This window comes from Xyrauchen texanus, chromosome 24 (assembly GCF_025860055.1).
Source record: "Xyrauchen texanus isolate HMW12.3.18 chromosome 24, RBS_HiC_50CHRs, whole genome shotgun sequence".
In the NCBI taxonomy this organism is placed as follows: domain Eukaryota; kingdom Metazoa; phylum Chordata; class Actinopteri; order Cypriniformes; family Catostomidae; genus Xyrauchen; species Xyrauchen texanus.
The window spans coordinates 31,425,800-31,447,981 of NC_068299.1; the positions used below are offsets into that span (position 1 = coordinate 31,425,800).

General features: G+C 39.5%; 1 protein-coding gene across 1 annotated transcript; it reads left to right on the forward strand.

Moving 5' to 3' along the window:
* The first annotated feature begins 3,217 nt into the window (after positions 1 to 3,217).
* Positions 3,218 to 17,049, forward strand: LOC127617863 (suppressor of cytokine signaling 5-like). The gene is made up of 2 exons (XM_052089980.1): positions 3,218 to 3,538; positions 15,211 to 17,049. The coding sequence occupies exon 2, from the start codon at positions 15,246 to 15,248 to the stop codon at positions 16,920 to 16,922; it is 1,677 nt and encodes a 558-aa protein (XP_051945940.1). The 5' UTR covers positions 3,218 to 3,538; positions 15,211 to 15,245; the 3' UTR covers positions 16,923 to 17,049.
* Positions 17,050 to 22,182: the final 5,133 nt, after the last annotated feature.

Sequence of the window (22,182 nt, forward strand, 5' to 3'; positions counted from 1 at the left end):
CTGGTTCCCAGCACACACCCCCAGAGACTGCTAATCTGCTCTCTCACCCTCCTTTGTCTGTCTCCGTGTCCCTTGTGCCCCCCTTGGCCTGCCTGTCCGCCCCTCGTTGCTCCCTGGACTGCCTGCCTGCCCCTCGTCGCCCCGGACTGCCTGGTCTGCCTCTCGTTGCCCCCTGGACTGCCTGTCTGCCCTTTGTGCCCCCTGTCATTTGTCAGTTGTTCTTCCTGTTTTTTTTGTTTTGTTGATCGTCTGGTATCCGATCCTTGAGGGGGGGGGGCTATGTAACGGTTACCCTGTCTTGTCTCACTGTTGCCCTTTGTTTGTAATTTTGTCACTTTTGTTATTCCTTAGTTTTCACTTTTGTCACCCTTGTACCTCCATAGTCTTGTTTTCCCTCGTGTCCACTGTTCATTGTTTTCACCTGCCCTTGTTAATTTGCCTTTGGTTTCTGTTAATCACCTTGTCATCTAGTTTGTGTTCTGTTTGTTCATTGGGCCCTTTTTCCCATGTTTTGTATTTATATCCTGGTTTTTGGTTTAGTCCTCCTTGTCTGTCTTTGAATGCTGTTGTACGTAGTTTGTGCTCGCTCCCATGCCTGTGTTCCCATGTTCCAGTTCCTGTGTTTTCGTGTTTTGTTTTCATTTGCCCATCGTGGTAGTTTTGTTTATTCATGCCTGTTTGTTTCCTTCAATCAAATAAACCCGCATTTGGATCCTCATCCCTTGTCTGACTTCGACCTCATTCGTTACAGATACATAGGGGTGTACCTGTAGTTAGAGTTTATAACTCGTTTGGGGTACACACTGTTGTTGTATCTTAAGGGCCTACAGTACACATTTTATATGTATTTTTTTATTAAAAAAATGTTTTACCTGCACATTAAAGGGATAGTTCACACAAAAATGTACATTATCTTATTATTACTCACCCTCATGACATCCCAGATGTGTATGACTCTCTTTCTCCTGCAGAACACTAATTCATATTTTTAGAAGAATATTTCTGCTCTGTTTGGTCCATACAATTTTGCAAGAAGTCATACACATCTGGGATGGCATGAGGGTGAGTAAATGATGAAAGAATTTTCATCAAATAATAATATAATTGATCTATTGTCACACATTATACATACATTTTTTACATATAGTGAAATATTGTTTTTCCACATATCCCAGCTAAGCTCCCATGATACAGCACCCCTGGAGCAGATAGGGTCAAGGGCCCAACAGTGGTGTATCAGCATCAGGATCTAAATGTTAGAACCATTGAAGTAAGTAGTAAGTAATAAGTAGGGCACAGTCTTTATAAATATGCAAATGATAGCTCTCCATCTGATGAATCCAGCACTTACTCTAAAATTTCTCTTTGAGCTCTGTGTACTTTTGTTTCAGCCACAATAATGAGATGATTGATGTCTGCTAGAGGATGAATAGTTATTTTGTTTAGACATCGGGACATTTCCCTGGGGCTGATTCTCAGCCTCTAATGATATTAGTCAAAGATGTTCTGGCTTACTCTATATAGCCTCACATGAGTCTAGCATGTGGTGTGACTCCAAGTTATGACATCACTAGTAGGAGGAAAATGAATGCCCCTTTGAGATATTGATAGTGCAGGGTTTATGAGTGTGTAGGCTCTGTGTAGCAAGAATAGAAGCAGGCATTTAGGGCTCGTTGAGGGTATTAAAGCTTACTTCATTCCACCCCCAAAATGCCATGTTCATACTTGGTGCAGTACAAATCACTGTCGGCAACTGCCTGTTGCAGAGATCAGACCTCATGGACAATGCTTCTTTGTTTGGACATAAACACATGAAAGGCCATTCTGAACAAACTTAAACTGACAAGAATCATATATAACATGGCACATTTAGTCTTGTGTATGGATGGGTTTGTTTGTTTAAGGTTTGTAACATGCATGCCCCACATTAAAACATATGCAAAACCTCATGTTTCTTGTCTGACAAAAAGCACCCTATACATTTATATACCTTGTCTTATTCACCCTAATGTATACTTGTGTCTTCATCTGTTCCTCATGTCTGTGTTTTTCTCTTCCACTATGTGTGTCCAAAAATGAATTGGCCCTCTGGGACAAATAAAGTCATATTATATTGTATTGTAAGATATTAGCATACAATATTAATAAAAATATAATACACACTATATTTGAATTTGTACATATACATTCTTTCAACTGTTGTCTTACAAACAACACATATCTAGTTAAGAACAACACATTTTGTGTTACTTTTTACTCCACTAGTGGGTTATTAACTAGTGTGTCAGACAGTGCATGTCAAGATCTACAGTATAACACATTAATGTGTTATAATCACACACACACAACAAGACTTTCACCTACTGTTGCACTTGTTTACACAGTAGTGTGACAATAAAGTGATTTGATTTGAATTGACAATCACATATAGTTTAATTCAATTAATTATTTTAAAATTAGTTTAAAATGCACTATATATTTAACAACAAGCCCATGCCATTTGATAAAACAAACTACCAATCTTTTTTATCCATGCAAACTTACAGAGAAATATTTTTGTTGTGTGTGTTTCCCCTTTTTAAATGCTGAGTGATCAGATTTGATTATAAATAAATATAATATATAAATATAATTATATAAATATATTACATGTATTTTTATCATAGCATAAATTATTAACCTGTTAACCTGTACCCTCTTTTAAACATAAATTATAAAACATAAACATTTTATCAATTACATCTTTGGACTACAGGCACATTTGTGGTCTCATTGGGAGAAGATACCTTGGTTTTTTTTTAATAAACAAATAAACGCTCAAATATTTGTTAAAAAGGTGATCAGTTATTTATTTGCATAAATAATTTAATTTTGTATGAATTAATTTAGTTACAGTTATTATTATGTGTTATTGTCAACATTTGCTTATAAGCTTTAATGGCTTTCTGGATCACTTTCCTATTGATAAACTGCACACTATGTGGGCTGTTAAAGCCAACAGATGGCTACTTTGTTTGATTGACTATAATCATTAATCATTCATCTCTTGGCACTCATGCATTATCTAGAATCTCCACGTTTTCAGTGTGCCAACCGAGGCAACGCTCTCTCAGTCTCCAATCTCATTGGCGGGCCACAACGCCCGTCACTCCCCCCATACGTCGGAAGTACGTTCCCGTCCTGCGTCTCCCCACACTCCGCCAGTCCCAACCTGCCTGCGATTCGGATGATCGGTCTCTCCTTCACGCCTTTGCACGGGTTCGCTAAACGGGTTGTCAAGAAGAAGTACAGGAGAGAGGTGACTCAGAGATCTGGATTGGGATTATGCTGCCATTCCAACCGACCAGAAAGATGTGGGATTAATTTCTACACATGCTTAACAACAACCAATCTCAGGAATGAGCAGTTATGCCTTTTCTGTTCTCTTTTATTCGCCGAAACTGTTTTTAAGTGGGGCAGTAGCTAGTCGAACACCTTTTAATAGCCATATTTTGTAGACAAAGGACGGCTACGAAGAATTAACCAAAAAATTAAACAGGTAAGTACGACTATTTGTGTTTTCCTCTCTCTATTACAACGTGACATGCTTTGCATATTTTAAAACGCGTTATTTCTTGCCGCTTTTATGCGCTCGGATAAAGCAGCCTGCACGCGAGCTCCCGGCATTTAATGTAACGGAGCGCGAGCGATGTCACAGAGGGTTTCGAATGTTTCCCCTCTACGAATGTTATAATGTAACATTCCAACATCCTCCCCTCTCTCGCGCTCCTCTCCACGTTGCTCAGCTCACTCACTCAAGTGATGCGTAAAGTTAGCCTGCTCGTCGCTTAAAATACTTTGAAAGAGATTTCATCCACGAAACAACCACTAAACCCTCCGAACTGTATGGACCTAGTTTAATGAACTCTGCCAAAATATATTATGTTAACAATAATATGAGCATAATTGTTTTTTCTAGCTATGGAATGCATCACGAGCATTTACTATTACGAACTGGGGGGGTGTATACAGTATACATTACATTTGCTGTTATGTGCTCGGAAGACGATTTCGTACAAAATGGCACATATTTCTTAGTGCCAGTTACAGAATGTTTTTAAAAGCATGTCAGATGGTTCACTTCACTCTTATCATTATCAGCAGCATGTAGTTTGTTGCCAACTGATATCACGCATGTCCTATATCCAGTCTACTCCATTTACTCTACATTTTTAGACTAGACCAATGTCTTTTTTAAAAAGGATGTTATTCAGGACCGTAGCCACCGTACACATTAAGGGGGACACATTGCCTCCAATATTAAGAATAGTGGTCAATCAATCTATATGGGTTTTATTTAATGACAGTGAGATTGGGCTCACACAGTAAGACTTATTTTACTTAGTTAAAAAGAGAACGCACTTCCGCCCCTTAATGTTGTCCAAAATCCAGGCCTCTTATTTGGACCCCATGAGAATAGGCGTGTCCAACTGAGAGAAATGGCAGAAGATGTTTTCTGGGTTTAATATGGAGCTGTTTAGCAGTCTTGGTCGAAAACTTTATCTGCATCCCCATTTCTTCTCTTTAGGGTGAACCGCTAGGGTGTAGTTAGGCTACATCTTCAAAAAGTCCTTATAGATCATGTATAGTTTTTTATTTAGTAACTTTTCCTTTGCATTTTTCAACATTTTATTGATTCAGTCGTAATAGTTTTATATTTAGTTATTGAGTCATTTAAAAACTTGAATAAACAATATAACTCACTCCATTATTTTTCAGGATGGGCACTAGATACAACATTATTTAGTGCCCTGAACATATGTCTTTTTTGTGTAGTTGGACTGTTGGTGACCTATTAACTGCTCACTTTCTCACATCTATTGAGGCATCATACAGTAGTGTGCAGAAGTGTAAATACACTTCTGAGGGTTTCTGTTCTCAATTTTCTGTGATATGCTCCTCAATTCCTTTTGTGTTGTGTCTCACAAACACAATTTTAACCTTCTGTAAATCTGTAAAAGACATTTTTAACAGTTCCATTAAGGTGTTACATCCAAATCACCATGGGTGATTCTTTTTGACAATTAATTAATTATTCTGTTTGACTGTCCTCTTTATGTTATTAAGTTTTATAGACAACATAGCCTACATTTAACATGTCGACAAACATGTTTATCCTCCAACCAAACCTGTAATATTTACCATTGTCTTATATTGTAATGGACAGACATTCAACTCTTTCAAAATATATAATTTTGGCATAAATAAGATTGGGAATTACAATATTCTTGTTTTGGAGTCAAAAGAAACATTTCTGATGATTTGATTTGATCATTCATGCAAAATTGCTCTTTGTGAGTGCAATCTCTATCAGATTTTTTTAAAACCCTTATGCAGTCATTATGAATATCTGGGAAAGTTATGGAAATTAATTGGGGTGCATCTCAATCAGCTCCCTAGTCAGGGGACTGATCAGGGAGTGGCCCAATACTAGAGGTGTCTCAATCGTAAAACGTTCCAGTGCACTGAAACATTCACTTCTTATTAATTCCCAGAATGCACCATAAAAACCAAGGCGCACAGTTGCCCACTATGTTCCCTTACCGTACACGTGGTCATGTCTTCTGAAGTCTCAAGTCGATAGAAAATGAGCACAAGTGTAAAATTATGAGCTGGACAATTAATCAAATTTTATCTTCAATTAAAATTTTGGCTTCTAATAATTATGAAAACAAGTTAATCGAAATAAAACGATTATTGTGCCGCATTCCAGTTCACTTTGAAACACCCTGGCATTGTATCTTTAAAGCATCCTTTATTAAAGTTCATTCAGTTTCTCTGTGCGGTCAGCACCGCTTCTATGAGTTCCGCAAAGTGACCGGGAGAAGATTCAATCTCTTCCCAAGATGATGCACACTCTGGCGTGGGGACACTCGTCACTCGCACACATTTTCTGCAGCTAGATTATAACGTGATGGCTCATGATGTAGTGAATCATTATATATGTATTATGAAGAAAATCGGCAATATGCAGCTCTATTAAGAAGAGAAGGTTTGTTAAAGTGAGTAAAAAAGATGGACCGAAGTAAACATAAAGGTGAGATAGTGTAGCCTTAGCCCATTATACACTGGAACAAAATACGTTTTTGCTGAGTTTTGTTTTTGGCTAAAAATCTAAAACTCCTTTAAAACAATGCACATCTACTTAAAGGTGGGGTATGTGATTTTCTTTTTTGACCATTTTTTCAAAATAACTTGAAATCCTATTCCTAACCCACTTACTGGCTGTAAATTAGAAGCACTGAAATGAAAATTAAGCAATTTAATCATCTGTGGAACGGGCAGGACTCGAAAAACTCCAGCCAATCATTTTCAAGACCATCTAGAATCATTGGACAGAAAATGTGTCAATCAAACGGTCAGTACCATGCCCCCTCCCCCACCACTCCTGGCGCGTGTCCCGTTCGATGCGCATACTCAAAGCTCGTGACCCAGTAACAGGAAGTGCAAGTCGCCCCGGTACAGAGAGAGAGAGAGAGAGAGAGAGAGAGAGAGAGAAGGAGAAGGAGAAGGTGTAGTTGCTTCCGTTTGTAGAATGGCAGACAAGACACCATCACAGAAAAGAAAATCTATTTTCGAGAGAGCAATTGCGAACAAAACGGCCGAAAGAGAAAGGTCAAAAACAAGGGTCATTCTAGGCGATGCTTTTAAACGTTGGCGGCAACTGAAGGACCAGGAAGGACTACCAACAGATGCGGCTGTGGCATTTTTTCTGCTTGACAGGTGAGAAGCCGATTAACTAGTAGTATTTAATCAGGGAACTGTCTTTACTGACGATATCGCATGAGAATTGTAGCTGTTCTAACGTTATAGCCCAGCCATATGATGAACTAGCTAGCTAAACAACCTGTTTGGGGAGGAAGCTGATGTGAGCGATTGTATTTATGTATGGAGAATAGAGCTTTTATAGTGCTAGTGGGGTTGTTCCACATTTCTATGAATCCTGTTTTGAATAGAAGACCGCTGTACAGACGCCAGGGCTGGCTATGTTCTTTTTTTTTTACAGTTATGAGAAAATCAGCTCCAACCTATGCTAGCCTGGCTCGCTCTCGCGCATCTGAGTTTTCGCTCGTGCATGATTGCGCGTCCATGTTTTTCGAATGGGTGGAGTCAGGGCCAGCGTTGGAGGAGAGAAGGTAGGACCTTACGAGTTGTGTATTTTCAAAATCTGCCGGCCGTTTTGCAAATCACATACCCCACCTTTAAGGAGCTATACTGCAGAAGAAAACCATTTTTATCTCAGAATGTTGAATACAATATTTAATCAGGGCTCGACATTTGCGCTTGTCCAGGACAAGTAGACTTATGAAGTGGCAAATGAAAGATAAATTTACTTGCCCAACCCGACAAGCAGACTCATTAAAAGGTCAATAACAAAAAAATATTTGTGATAGCCTAGGCCTGTGTCACTTATTAGAATGTTCATATTCTTATTCTGCTGTTGAAAATAATCCAGAGCATGTAATTTTATATTTTGCAAGCGATCTAGCAACAGGTCCTATTATGGTTTTTTGGGATTTGACCTTTCCTTTAGTGTGTGACATAGGTCATTGTGCATGTAAAAGGTCTGCAAAGTTACAAAGCACAAAGTCCAGGCAAAAGGCATTTATTCTCTCCCACAGACAACACTGCTCAAGAACTACAAGAAACAGGCTGTTTTAAGTCCAGCCATTTCTTCCGTAAAGTATCTATGTCACATCATAACACATTTGGATAATGCCCACCTAAGGGCTACTTTGGCCCGCCCTCAAACAAAGGTAGTAATAACCGAGGCCAGGATGAGTTGTGTTAGTGTTGTCGCCATGTTGAGAAGACGCTGTTTTCTTCACTGCAAAAGAAAAACCTCTATATTTGGACTTCAATAGGCAGACGAATTGAAGAATCGGTGGTTAAAATGTATTTTAATTATCTAGCAGTGCAACCACAACCAATGCTGTATTTTCAAGATGGTTACTCCTGAAAGATGGTGCAGTTCCCACTTTAATGGGACAATCTGGTACTTCAGGATCAAAACCTGTTAGTATGCTTGATTATTTGTAGATTTATCTGCTACTGAGAGTTCAAATGCAGAGTTTTGTGTTGTAGCTACAGTGTACACCCAGTGCACAGCTGTTGGTCTCTGCAAACCTTCTTGCTAAAGAGTTTTGCTAATTAGCTTCGTGCCCACTTTTACCTACAATTGTGTAGAATTATGCAGATTGTTTTTCATTCTTTCATGAATAGTGTGGATATGGATTTATTTTTTACAATCAGTATTTATTTATTTATAATTTATTTATATATAATAAAAAAAATGTAAATTTGGAATGTCCAATTCCCAATGCGCTCCAAGTTCTCATGGTGGCACAGTGATTCGCCTCATTCCGGGTGACGGAGGACGAATCTCAGTTGCCTCCGCGTCTGATACCATCAATCCGTGCATCTTATCACTTGGCTTGTTGAGCGTGTTACTGCTGAGACATAGTGCATGTGGAGGCTTCATGCCATCTACAGCAGCATCCATGCACAACTCACCATGTGCCCCACCAAGAGCGAACCACATTATAGTGACCATAAGGAGGTTACCCCATGTGACTCTACCCTCCCTAGCAACCGGGCCAATTTGGTTACTTAGGAGACTTGGCTGGAGTCACTCAGCATGCCCTTGATTCGAACTCACGACTCAAGGGGTTGTAGTCTGCGTCAATACTTGCTAAGCTTGTAATCATGTTGCAGGTGATTGAGTCATAAGTGTCCCATGTTCAGTGGATCACCCTTGCCAGTGTCTGAATTTGCTTTCAAAATGTACTGATTCACAATTTTAGGAGCTGTTTGAGAAGCACCCTTGGTCAAAATGTGTGGGAACCCTGTATATTATTTTGGGTCACTCTTTTGTAATGCTGTATTAACTCCCCTCTATTTGGCATCTAATCAGAGAAGAGCTCAGATAATGTGGACATACAGTAGGACATAAAGTAGGGTAGATGAGTTGATCTCATAACACTCATTCATGCTAGCTCTTATACTGGCTCTTCATCCATACACTCTGTTCATGACCCACGCCACTGAATTGAAGTGTCTTTATGAAATAGAGAGCTCCACAGTGCTGGTCTGATAATGACATGTGCTTGAGCTCTGGCCTGAACTACTCACGGTGGTTAATTCTGGGGGACTCTCATGCCTTTCTGCACATTCTCATTCAAGAGAGCTGGATCAGAGCAATTTTTGAGAGAAGGCAGACTATTGCTATGTTACTGTCTAATTAGGAGTCTGGAGAGAAGACCAGGGCTTTTGAGGAGAACTTTTGCATGGCAAGCACAGCAGTAGAGGTTGTAAAGCCATTCTTATCGTACCACGTCTTTGCATCATTTCATTGTGGAGAAAAGGGCTAGAAGTTTGTTTGATGATGTATATGCATTGACATGTAGAGTCGGTATTTGGCTTTCATGCATCAGTTGTCATTTTAAAGGAATAGTTCACCCCCCCAAAAAAATATTTTATTGCATTATTTACTACCACGTGAAATTCTAACCCAGCATTATTTTCATTCTTACATCAAAAACAAAAGATCTTAGGAAGAAATTCTGAGCTTTGTGTTTTGTGTGCTTTGTTTGTGTTTTCCATTTAACAAAATTGGACAGTGATTTATATTGCCAAGTGCCCAAAAGACAAAAAATATTGTAAAAAAGTTTTAAATAAAAGCTATTTTTATTGTAACAACATTAAGTAGTCAGTATGACTTGTTTCTCTGACAATCTGTTTAAGATCTGATTGTCTGTTTCACAGAAGACAGAAAATAACACAAGGTCAAAATGACAAGAGTGGGAGTAAATTATGGCAAAATGTTCCTTTTCGGTGAACGATTCCTTTAAGGCTTTCAGGTGGTTTCTATGAAGGAATTCTTGTGCAAAATGCTCACCAGAAAATTATTTTATCTTTGATGTCCCATGAGCAATGTTTAGAGAGAATACCCTCTCAGTGCATTCTTTCTTGGAAGCCAGAGCTGTTTATTTTTGTGAAATTAATTTGCATAGTCAAGGAAAAAAATATGCCAACTCACATGGAAAAAAAACATATGACCGATGCACCTGATATTGCGGTACATTAGAGTTGTGTCTGGGGATGGAAAAGCAAAGCTTAAACAAGAAGTATGTGAAGTAAAAGAACCCATTTCTCTTTAATGATTATCCTGTATTTGGAGTGTTATGCTGCTGGAGCAGGGCATGTTATTTTGCGGCCCATAATCAGCAACTAAATGTTAATTTTTAGTTTGCATGTTTCCCAAATATGTACATGAACACTTGATAAAGCTTTCAAAGTTGTGGTTGGAGTGAAACTGGATAATTGGTTTGGCTTAGGTGGTTTTCATACTGTTACATTTGCTGTGGTCCGAATCAGAGTGTGATTGTTCCCGGCTCCCACTGCTGTGCTGGTCTGGTTTTAGACTCCCTTTTGATTCTGACGAGCCCCTAGTTCTTGAAGTGTTGGATTATTGGATGGTTGAGTCCAAAGCCCTATCTCAGTGTATAAGTGATTTTTCAGTCTTATATAACTCCCTACCCCTGTATCCCATGTCTCTTTCTTGACATAGTAATTTAAGGTTTCACATAGGTTTAACATGTTTGTTAATATCTCGAGAACTCAGGTACTCGGACATTGCAGTAATGATCGATCATGAAATTGATGATCGATAGTGATCACGCGTGATGTGACTTTTCACTTCATTTGAAATCCAGTGACAATTACCTGACAACTAAACACAAACGTGTCAAAGAGGGAGTTTTATTTTTAATTTGGAGATTGATAATGTTGTGACTTTGAGGGGGACATTGATTATCAGAGACTTCTCAAGGCAAACAAACTGATACGACTGAACATGTTTGGAAAACCTGTCTCTGTAAAACGTTTTTGATAAACATGCTTTATTATCATTTAATGTAAGAATTTTGACTCGTTAATGGATATTATTTAATAAAAGTGAATGATTGTCACTGACTAAACCTCCCTGCCCTGCTTGACGTAACGCACACCTGCATCTCGAAGAAATGAATTACGATTTCCGATCGAGTTTCCAAGTTAGTTATCCGATATAAAGCGTCATTCCGTTGCACTTTCCTCAGTTAAAAGGTGGAAATTCAGACTCTCAAGAGTTGAATTGAACACATCATGAATCACACCAACAATACAGATCCTCACAAGAGCGAATAATTGGACACACACACACTTACACATACACACCAGGCGTGTGTGACCCTGTACAACAGGCGAGTGTTTCAAACAGCCAGACAGAGCAAAGTTAAATGGGACACAATGCAGCCTCAAAACTTGAACTTAACATGCATATTAAAATGCAATGGTTATGGCATCTCCTGTTATTTGAAAATAGACGGTTCAGACATTCACAAAAAAAACTGATGCGCACTTACAAAGATTACAACGGTAACCCGAAGGAAGAACAGACAGATGCGCGTTGTGCACATTTTTTCAGAGTTGGCCAGCGAACCTTCACATAATGACAAAATATGATGCATTATATTTTGATTATGCAATCTTTTCTACATTTTGTAACATACTATTTTATAACGGCCTATAATAATGAATAGACGATACACTGGAAAAACAAGACACACTGCAGCAGCCACAGACGTTTGTTATGTTATGAACATGTAATTGTATTTGAAACTAAGAGCAGTTACAGTTATAGAGTGATGCATCGTGACACGTCATGTGTGAGAGATTATCAGAGATGATCTTCTCTGATCACCTGTATTCAAAATTCAAGGGGAGGGTCTCTGATTTCATGACTGCCTACATCACTAATTATGTGTGATCCTACAATATAGTAAAGCACAAAACAGTAACAACAAAAAACATGCACTGTTTCCACCAATTATACTTTCATTTAATTAAACATATGATGTTCTGAGCAGAATTCTGTTATTTTAGTTTAATTAATACCTAAACTACTGTAACTGAGCTTCTTGTATGTGCGCCTTTCATCTGCGTCACTGCATGTTGACATTCTTGTGCATGCATGCAGCATGTATTCGCTTTTTAAAATTTTCAGATCGGATGATTATTTCCTTTCAAAGGCAGAAATAACCGGCTTTGTGAATTTTGGATGCCGCGGTGGATGGTGTGAAGCCTCCATATGCGCTGTGTCTCCGTGGCAACGCGCTCCACAAGCCACGTGATTAGATACGCGGGTTGACGTCTCAGATGCGGAGGGAGCTGGGATTCGTCCTCCGTCACCCAGATTGAGGCAAATTAATACGAGGACTTAAAAGCACATTAGGAATTGGGCATGTCAAATTGGAAGAAAAAGGAAAAATCTCCGAGGTTGATTGACAGATGAATAGACGTTGCTTCACTTCTGTTCAAGTGCATTAGAACAGATGAGTGTTTACAGTACAAGTGCAATGTGGTGACGAATGCAATTCCGGTAACCTGATTTTGGACCGCATTTTCTCTTGTTCACCATTGTTCCATTTAAAACAGAAATGTCCAAAAATGCATTTTAATACAAGGGGCCTGATGTATAAACATTGCATATGCACAAAATGGGCATTGAAATGCGTGTAAGCAATTTCCCACGAACATATCGTGATTTATAAAAAATAAACTTGCTGTAAATGTGCACACCATCCTGGCACTCTTGACTGTGCATATGCACTCATGCGTGTGTGTGTGAGTGAATTGGCGACTCCAGCTGAACAAATAATTAACTAAACAGACTGATTATGAACTCTGATTTTCATTTAATTCAAATTAGAATAAAAAGTATTACCGGTAAGTTAAGTACTTGAAACAGAAGTAATCGTTATCAAGACAATAGTAGGCTATATCATTTTTATATAACTAATTGAAAAGGCATTCAAATATAAGCTGTAAAAGGGAAATATTGGTTTGAGATGCACTGCGTTTGGAGAAATTTCTGGTATCATCACTGAGAAGGAACATACAGTAACTAAAAATGAGAGTGAAGATTTCTTAGTTTGAGATATTTTCTGTTCTGTTACAATCATGTACTGATATAAGTACAGCATTAGAATAAAGATTATCTGTAATGCGATGCGCATTTGACTGACATGAAATGGCCCAGTAAAAATGGACAGTAGCTATAAGACTATAAGGCACTGCTGGCTACATTCAGTAGTCGAACGGACCATTGGAGAGACATGTCTCATCAGAAATAGTATTGCTCCACTATATCCTGACCCTCATTGCAATGAAACTCCTGTTCTAGTCTAATAAAAACATTATGAAAAGAACATTTGCCTTTCAGCTGTTTTGTTTTATGTATGTAAAATACCAGTCACATTTCAAATCTTAGTAATCTGATGATATCAGACAATGCTGCAAAAATAATTTGTATAATTTTTGGTTTGTTTCCAGTACTAAATATTTAACTTCTCAATAAAAACACCCTTAACATTTTTAAAAGGTTCTGAGAAGCAAAATTGCTTAAGTTAGATTTATGTCTGCAAATTAAAAAACATATTGCCAAGGGATATTTAAGATATATTCTTTGAAAACAAGTTAATATCTTAATAAATAATGTTCCTTCATGGTGCAGCATCTAACCTTTGGGCACATGTGACATTTGCAGTCTTATCTTTTATAATACAGTTTCTTGTACCGTTAAATGCATCAATTACGTGTTTGGATGGTGAAATGCATATGTAATTGTATGTAGATGAGGATATGCCTAGTAAAAAAAAGTCATTTTACACTCCATATATGGTTATTTTGTGAAGGAGATTGGGTAGTACACACTATCTTTCGGCTAGCTGGGATTTATTAAGGGAACTATGGACAGGTTCTGGCATACGTACGGTTTTATAAATCTGAATTTGTTTGTACATATGCAAAATCTGACTTTTGTGCTTATGCACACTTTTAGGAAGACATCTAAGCAGAGTTTTATATATTGGCTTTGTTCCAAATGCTACTCTCTGCCCTTGCAGTGCTTCCCCAAGTAATGCAGCATAGACTGTCAGGTAGTTGTCCTCTGTGAAGTCCACAGTACAAATGGAGGGTGCATATTGGCTTTAAAGGGGGAGCTTTAGAGCAGACATCTGAATCTCTTCTAATGTAATGTTTGTTTAGATGGGTCCTGACATTTTATGTGGTCTTGTTGCTTCAAAATGTAATGCAGACTCGATACATAGAGTTAAATGCTATTATGAAGAGTTACTGGAGGACAAAACTGTGGCTTATTTTAATCTCATGAGACGGTTTGTTCAAATATTAAGTTCTCTTTTTAATTCATATGTATTATATTCTCGTTAGGCCTTATATATTGCTCTATGAAGATGATATGTTTAGTCTCCCCTTATAATCCCCATTATAAGGGGAGACTAAACATATCATCTTCATAGAGCAATATATAAGGCCTAACGAGAATAGAGCTGAGCATGAATTGCCAATGGCCTCAATTTTGCATAATTTGTGCAGCACAACCACAAGATCGGCAAGATCCTAGTCAAAAAGGGAACAGAAACAGCCTCACAGACAGTGTCTGTCTGCATATTTGCTGTCTGTACACCTCCCTTTCCCCCTATCCACACTCTTGTCTTGTCCGTACCTCTCACTCTTGTGTGTGTGTGTGTGTGTATGTGTGTGTGTGTGTGTGTATGTGTGTGTGTGTCTGCTGCCATGACAGTGAAAGTTCTTGGTCAGGTCCAGACTGGCTCAGTAATACAGTACATACCAGCAGATCAGTTGGGAGCAGATTGCTCAGTTCATTTATAGCCGTGGCCTTGTGTCATTGCATGTCTGCCTGGCAACTTTGCACTAACTGTACCACTCCTTCACCCACTTTGCATATGCATGTTATATGAGAATTTAACATTATGCACATAATTTTAAACTCATTATGCACATAAACTCAAGCTCACACACTTGATATGTTTTAGTGCTGCCTAATTTATAGGTCTAACATGATTCACAGTCCACTTTGCTCAGTAGTTTTTCTTATTGCTCACACTGTTAACAGTTTAAAATACCACCCTGGCATATCTTGCATTCATTTCAGTGCCTAAGGAATTTACTTTCACAGACCTTCTCTCATCAAATTTACACCAACATAACAGCACACATCTGCACAGCATATACTTTTACTGCATTGCAATTTCTCAGATTAGTTGTTAATTCCAAGATCATTAATTCTTTGTGCCTTTTTCCTGACAGGTCCTGGTCTCCATTCTTTGGAGAAAGTGGGCAAGATGTGGGGTAACCTCAGGAATAGATGCCAAGCTCTCTTTCACACTGATGGCTCAGAGTCCAATCTGTTTAGCCAGGATATAGATTGTGTCCAATGTGTGGTGGACTTGGGCAGAGGAGCACATGCAAGTGAACCCTATGAAATTAGGTCTTCCACCCCTTCACGGGCCTTGTCACCACTCTCATTGGTGACTGGTGGACACAGAGGACATAACTGTGTGGCGGATAGTCCTCAGATAGTAGAAATCACCATTGACAAAGAGAGTGAGGATGCCCGGAGGGGACCTCTTATGCGTAGGGACTCCTATTCCCGTCACGCTCCCTGGGGAAGTAAAAAGAAACATTCATACTCAACTAAAACACAAAGTTCACTTGAGGCCGACAGGAGAACAGGACGTTCAAGAGGAAGTACAGCCAGGAGGGAGCGTCGTTATGGAGTTAGCTCTATCCAAGAGATTAATGATTCAGTTGGAGCTAGCAGCAGTGGGCACAGCCTTAGTGCCCGCTCTCTGCAGCAGAGACTTAGGGACACTGTAGGCCTTTGCCTCCCTTTGCCCAAACACCATCGTTCTCAGTTGGCCAAAGGCCAGATGTCCTCCAAACGTAAGATCCACCTGACCGAACTGATGCTAGAAACATGCCCTTTCCCACCAGGTTCTGATCTGGCCAACAAGTGGCACCTAATTAAGCAGCATACAGCTCCAGTCAGCCCTCATTCCTCAACTGCCCTTTTGGATGCATTTGATTCAGCGCATCCCACCCCTGAGGACGAAGAGGAGAGGCTTCGTGAACGACGCAGGCTTAGCATAGAGGAAGGAGTTGACCCCCCTCCAAATGCACAAATCCATACACTGGAGGCAATTTCACAGAACTCTTCCCTCTATAAACTGGGACCAAAGATGGCTCCATGTGTCGGTGAAGCACTCGGGGAGGGCAGGAGTCTGGGAACAGTTTCTTCTATTTCTGGGGGGTTGTCTGGAATAGCTTCACAGGTTGCGGCAAGTATGGCAGTGCCAACCCACCCTGTTGACTGTGATTCTGAGGAGGACTCAACTACCCTCTGCTTACAGACAAGGAGACCCAAGCAAAGGCATGCCTCTGGGGACGCTCACTGCTCCAGACAGCCAGGGTCTTGGAAGGTCCACACACAGATTGACTATATCCATTGTTTGGTGCCTGACCTACAGTCCATAACTGCACTTCCCTGTTATTGGGGGGTGATGGACCGGTACCAGGCAGAAGCACTGCTGGATGGACGGCCCGAAGGCACCTTCTTGTTGCGTGACTCCGCACAGGAGGACTACTTATTCTCTGTTAGTTTTCGACGCTACAATCGCTCACTGCATGCTCGCATCGAACAATGGAATCACAACTTTAGCTTTGATGCACATGACCCCTGTGTCTTCCACTCTTCCACGGTAACAGGCCTACTGGAGCACTATAAGGATCCTAGTGCCTGTATGTTTTTTGAGCCTCTGCTCACTGCTCCATTACACCGGACCTTCCCTTTCAGTCTTCAGCACCTGGCACGAGCCGCCATCTGCCGACACACCACCTACGATGGCATTGGTGCGCTACCACTGCCTCCAACTATGCAGGACTTCCTTAAGGAGTATCACTACAAACAGAAGGTGCGTGTGCGCTGGCTGGAGAGAGAGCCACCGCTCAAGGTCAAATGAGGTCTGGCTGTGTTCCAGAGAGAGGCAGGAGTGTGGGCAAGAGCCATGCCGCCAGGAGTGTGTGGCTCATATTATCCATCGTACAGCTGACTTTAGACACACAGCAATGGATGATGTTATGATCTTCCTTTTTTAGTTTAATGCAACATATGGAATCTCTAAGTATGATTCAAAGCAGGACGTGCTGTTGAAATAGCTTTTGTGCTAAAGTGTTGAGCATGCTGGGAATGAGATGGTCTCTTTCTCATTGCTCTTTTTCTCTGGATCTGCATTTGACTGCCCGCATGCCCCCTGCATTATCTTTTGTAGTGTATTACACTATTTTGAATAGTATACAAGAGTGTAATCACATTAATTAGCCTATTTTGTTGGCAAATGGATGACATAAACTTAATCCAGTGTTAAAATATATTCAAGTAATTCTTGGAACTCTTCACACCTGAATATCTGCTGCTTTCTAAAACCTAATATTAATTATCTAGATGCATTAATTCTATGAACAGATAATGTATCTGCAATGCCTTCAAGATACTTTATAGACATCACCTGAGAGTGTAAAGTTCTCTGAGGCAGCACTTGTTGAGGTCTGTATACATGGACAGGTCCACAGTTAGACACGCACCATCCAGTACTAAGCATGTTTTATTTTTAAAATGGAAGCAGATAGTGAAAGGCATGAGTTAATTGCATAAAGATGAGGGAGCTTCTGTACGCATGCTACCATTTCCTTTTACCCAGTGGCCACTAAAAGTGGACACACAGGCACAGTGCACCATGTGCCATATGATAAAGAGGGTATTATTTAAAACCAGACCCTCGTGTAGTGTCATATCCCAGCATTATCATAGTTGTAAGAAATCTATTTTACTATTTTCTATTTTTATCAGTGACAGTCTAAAATAACAAATGGCACTTTAATTGTTGTCGATGTACCGCACAAAGACTTATAGACTCATGCATATAAACAGATTATATTGTTTGTCTGTGTGTCTTTTTATGGACCTTATTCGTCAGATGTGTTTTTACCCCCAATTTCTCCCATTTTCTCAGCATGACTCATGACCCAAAGTGGATGTAATTGTCAAGTATCTCTTACCTAGTCCACACAAATGGTATATGATCAAGGCTTTATTTCAGCAAACATGGTTATATATGCAACCACCGAAATTGGACAGAGAAAATCACCCATACAAAACTTGTATAGATACCTCTAATTAAAGATTTCACTTTAAATATAGTTGGAACACAGACAGATGCCATCACTGTGTATATATTTAATGTTTACTGGATCGGTGTCCAGTTCTATTGTCAAGTTTTGTTGGTTCCACTTGATAATGTTGCACTTTTAGTCATTGTGAAGTATGCTGCCATGCTTCACTCCTCATAATTCTGTGCACTAGTTATTGAGATTCCCTAAACACTGTAAATATGTAGTTTTAAAACTCTATACTTTTTTTTTTAATATATTTTGACTTTTAATAATAAAACATTTTGATTAAGGCCAAAAAAAATCATGCTTAATTTGAATTGTGTAATTTTCTTTTATTTAAAAAACTTTCTCCTTTTCTAGTTGTAATATACAAAGACTATAAGTGAGCCATTAGTAGGTTGATCACCTAAAAGATTTGAGCATCCCAACCAGCATGACAAAGCAACATTAGCTTAACCAAATGCATGATTTTGGGGCAGCATGATCTGTTTTGTGACCAATGGAGGACTGGACAATTGTCCACAAAACCTGTTTGAAAACAACAATTTTTGCAATTCTGTTTGGCAACACTAGTGGCACAGAAATTAAACAAATCACATTTAATATCAGATGTTTGGCATTAAAATAGTAGGCTCTTAAGGTCCAGTCAGATGTCAGCCCAGGCATAGTAGTTGCATAGTTATAAAAGTGGGACGATTTACAGTATTTGGATGTTTGATAATCAGCGACCAAAGGTGTGTATCACTAGGTTGTTATTGTGCAAGAGAGATTTTCCACCATGCCTTTTGATTATTTATATTGAGCACAATCACTTAAGTATAGTGTCCATCTGGCAGAGTAGCACCCATTTTGAAGCCATTTATTTCAACTGCAATTAAATACTCTTTCAGAATACGCCATGGTTGTTGCTAAAAGGAAGTCATTTAGTTAATTTTTAGCCTTTTTTATATATATGTTTTCCACTTGAATGACCTGACTGAATCCTCAAAACAACCAAACTTCTTCCACCCTGTACACTGTATGCTCTGTATACAGGCACATTATGTCAACTGTGTACTGGTACACGTCAGACGATGTCAGCAGCTTTCAAGCCTTTGAGAATACTAGACTTTTCATTGAGTTTAAAAACAGAACATGTCACCAGAGCCCTTGGTCACAGTTAGCAGTTTCAAAGTCTCTACCGAGCCATATAGCCTAATATATTAACATGTCCAGGTTTTCTAATTTAAATTAATTGAAATGTGTCACAGCTTTATAATTACATTTGACAAATATTATGCATAGTCTCATATTTGTCCAAAACACCATGGTATTGCCGTGTTTTTAGGGACATAGTAATGTCTTAGATTTCTGGATATGTACCATGATAATTCCATGGTATTCTTTGAAGTACCTTGATGTACCATGTACCATAGTTTCTTGTACCATTCAGTACCTTTATTTACAGTATATCAAATTACCATTATCACTGTACCATGTACCACCATAGACTTTTAGGCAATAGGAATACCAGGGCTGGATTGGTAATCTGGCATACCGGGCATTTTCCGCTCAACAACTTTTGGGTCAGTTGCTATGTAAACTCCTAGGCCAATTTCTCTTCCCAGCCCTGGGTTCAAATGATGTAAACAGCATTTTCAAGGGCGTTGGTTTAAGGGCCGTTAAATGCTTCATGTAAACCTGTTCCTCACCATATCTCCTGCCTTTACACTTAAACGGTTCTGTCAAGTGGTTTTTATTGTCGTTCAACCATATACAGTTAGTACAGTACACAGTGAAATGAGACTACGTTCCTCCAGGACCATGGTGCTACATAAAACAACATAGGACAAACACAGAACCACATGAGACTACACAGACTAAATAACATACCTATATAAAGTGCACGTGCAAACGTGCAAAACGTACAGGGCAGTACAATAAATTACAAAAAATTAACAGGACAATGGGCACAGTGAGAGACAGTGCAGCGCCGACCAGTACACAGTAGTGCAAAAAGATGACAGTTTCTAAAAATGCCAAATGTAAACATAACATACTATGAGATAGTGTTCTATGGACATAGCAGTTATTGAGGTAGCAGCCAGGTATAAAGTGACAATAATTAAAGTGCAAATCAGGACACGTGTGTGTGTGTGTGTCAGTCCAGTCTCTGAGTATTGAGGAGTCTGATGGCTTGGGGGAAGAAGCTGTTACACAGTCTGGCCGTTAGGGCCTTAATGCTTCTGTACCTTTTGCCAGACGGCAGGAGGGTGAAGAGTTTGTGTGAGGGGTGTGTGGGGTCGTCCACAATGCTGGTTGCTTTGCGGATGCAGTGTTTTTTGTAAATGTTTTTGATGGAGGGAAGAGAGACTCTGATGATCTTCTCAGCTGTCCTCACTATCCTCTGCAGGGATTTGCGAAACTGTGCAAGTCCCAAACCAGGCAGTGATGCAGCTGCTCAGGATGCTCTCAGTAGTCCCTCTGTAGAATTTGGGGAGGATGGGGGGGTCGGAGATGTGCTTTTCTCAGACTTCGAAGAAAGTAGAGACGCTGCTGGGCTTTCTTGGTAATAGAGCTGGTGTTGAGGGACCAGGTGAGGTTCTCCACCAGGTGAACACCAAGGAATTTGGTGCTCTTGACGATCTCCACAGAGGAGCCGTCGATGTTCAGCGGAGAGCACGGTCACTCTGTGCTCTCCTAAAGTCAACAACCATCTCATTGTTTTGTCGACATTCAGGGACAGGTTGTTGGCTCTACACCAGTCTGTTAGCCGCTGCACCTCCTCTCTGTACGCTGACTCGTCGTTCTTGCTGATGAGACCCACAACGGTCGTGTCATCGGCGAACTTAATGATGTGGTTCACGCTGTGCATTCTGTTAAACAATGTTGACATATCATTTGGACTCTCTATGCCACTACACAGAGAGCTAGTGTCTTACACCTTGCCCTGCCTAACAGGCACTAATAACAGGCTAAATTTAATACCCTAGCCTCTAAATTTACCACCTGCTAAAAGGACCAGGTGATTCTTGATGGGTGCTGTGAAAATAGAGAAGAGAGAGACATTTTTGTTCTAATTTGTCCTCTTCCTCCCCAATCTGACCACATCCTCAGCATCAGCCTCTTTCTCGGATATGTAATGCTGAATGCAGAAAGCCTGTTGTTTGTCTAGTCTGGATGCTATGCTAAAGTTAGCATTAGCATAAGGCTAACACACAAAGTGCTCTATTGAATGCTGTGAGGAATGGGGCTGTGTTCAAAACCACAGTCGCTATTTAATTAGTAATTTTGACCAGTGGTTCTCAACTGGTTTTGCTTCAGGACCCAGATTTTTCTTTGGAAGTTGTGACTCAACACAATACTAAAATAGTTTATTGTAGAAAAGTAACAAAAATGTCTGAAATGTATTAATATTACTTTGTACTATATAAGCCAAACTATATGCAACACTATTACCTTATTATCACCTTAAAATATTACAATACTGTAAATGCATAAACAACAGTAGAAGTGTGATTTACCAGACTAACACATGGAACATGCACATGGACAAATATTGGTCATATTTTTAATTAGACGCACACCCTGCTAAAAGAAATAATAACAATAATGAAAATGTAAACGAATGGTTTTTACTATAAATGCTTTTACGAGTATAGTGTGTATTGGGCAATATCTCATTAGGATTAAATTGTTTGTATTAGTTTTTGTATTGTATTATATTTACTGGTCCCTGATGGGATCCACTAGATATAAAATGCAACCATTAGAAGGAAACATATTAACAGTAGAAACTAACCCAATCTCATGTAAAATTGTACATAATTTATGAGTTGGCCATTTCGTATGGTCTTGCACGATGTTGTTCGCATGAACTCGTACGCCTTCGCGTGCAAATGCCCAGATATGTAATGCGGAAGGAAGCTTGAGTTCTGCATAAGAGGCGTTAAGGATATACTTATTAATATTATGCCCTTACCCAAACCCCTCTTCTAAACTTAACCAATCAGTAGAGCATGTAGGAAGCTGTTTTGTGTGACAGAAGAAAGTAATTGTTGCGTATTATGT

Coding starts and splice junctions, on each gene's coding strand:
- LOC127617863 (XM_052089980.1), top strand. CDS start 15,246: ATGTGGGGTAACCTCAGGAATAGATGCCAAGCTCTCTTTCACACTGAT.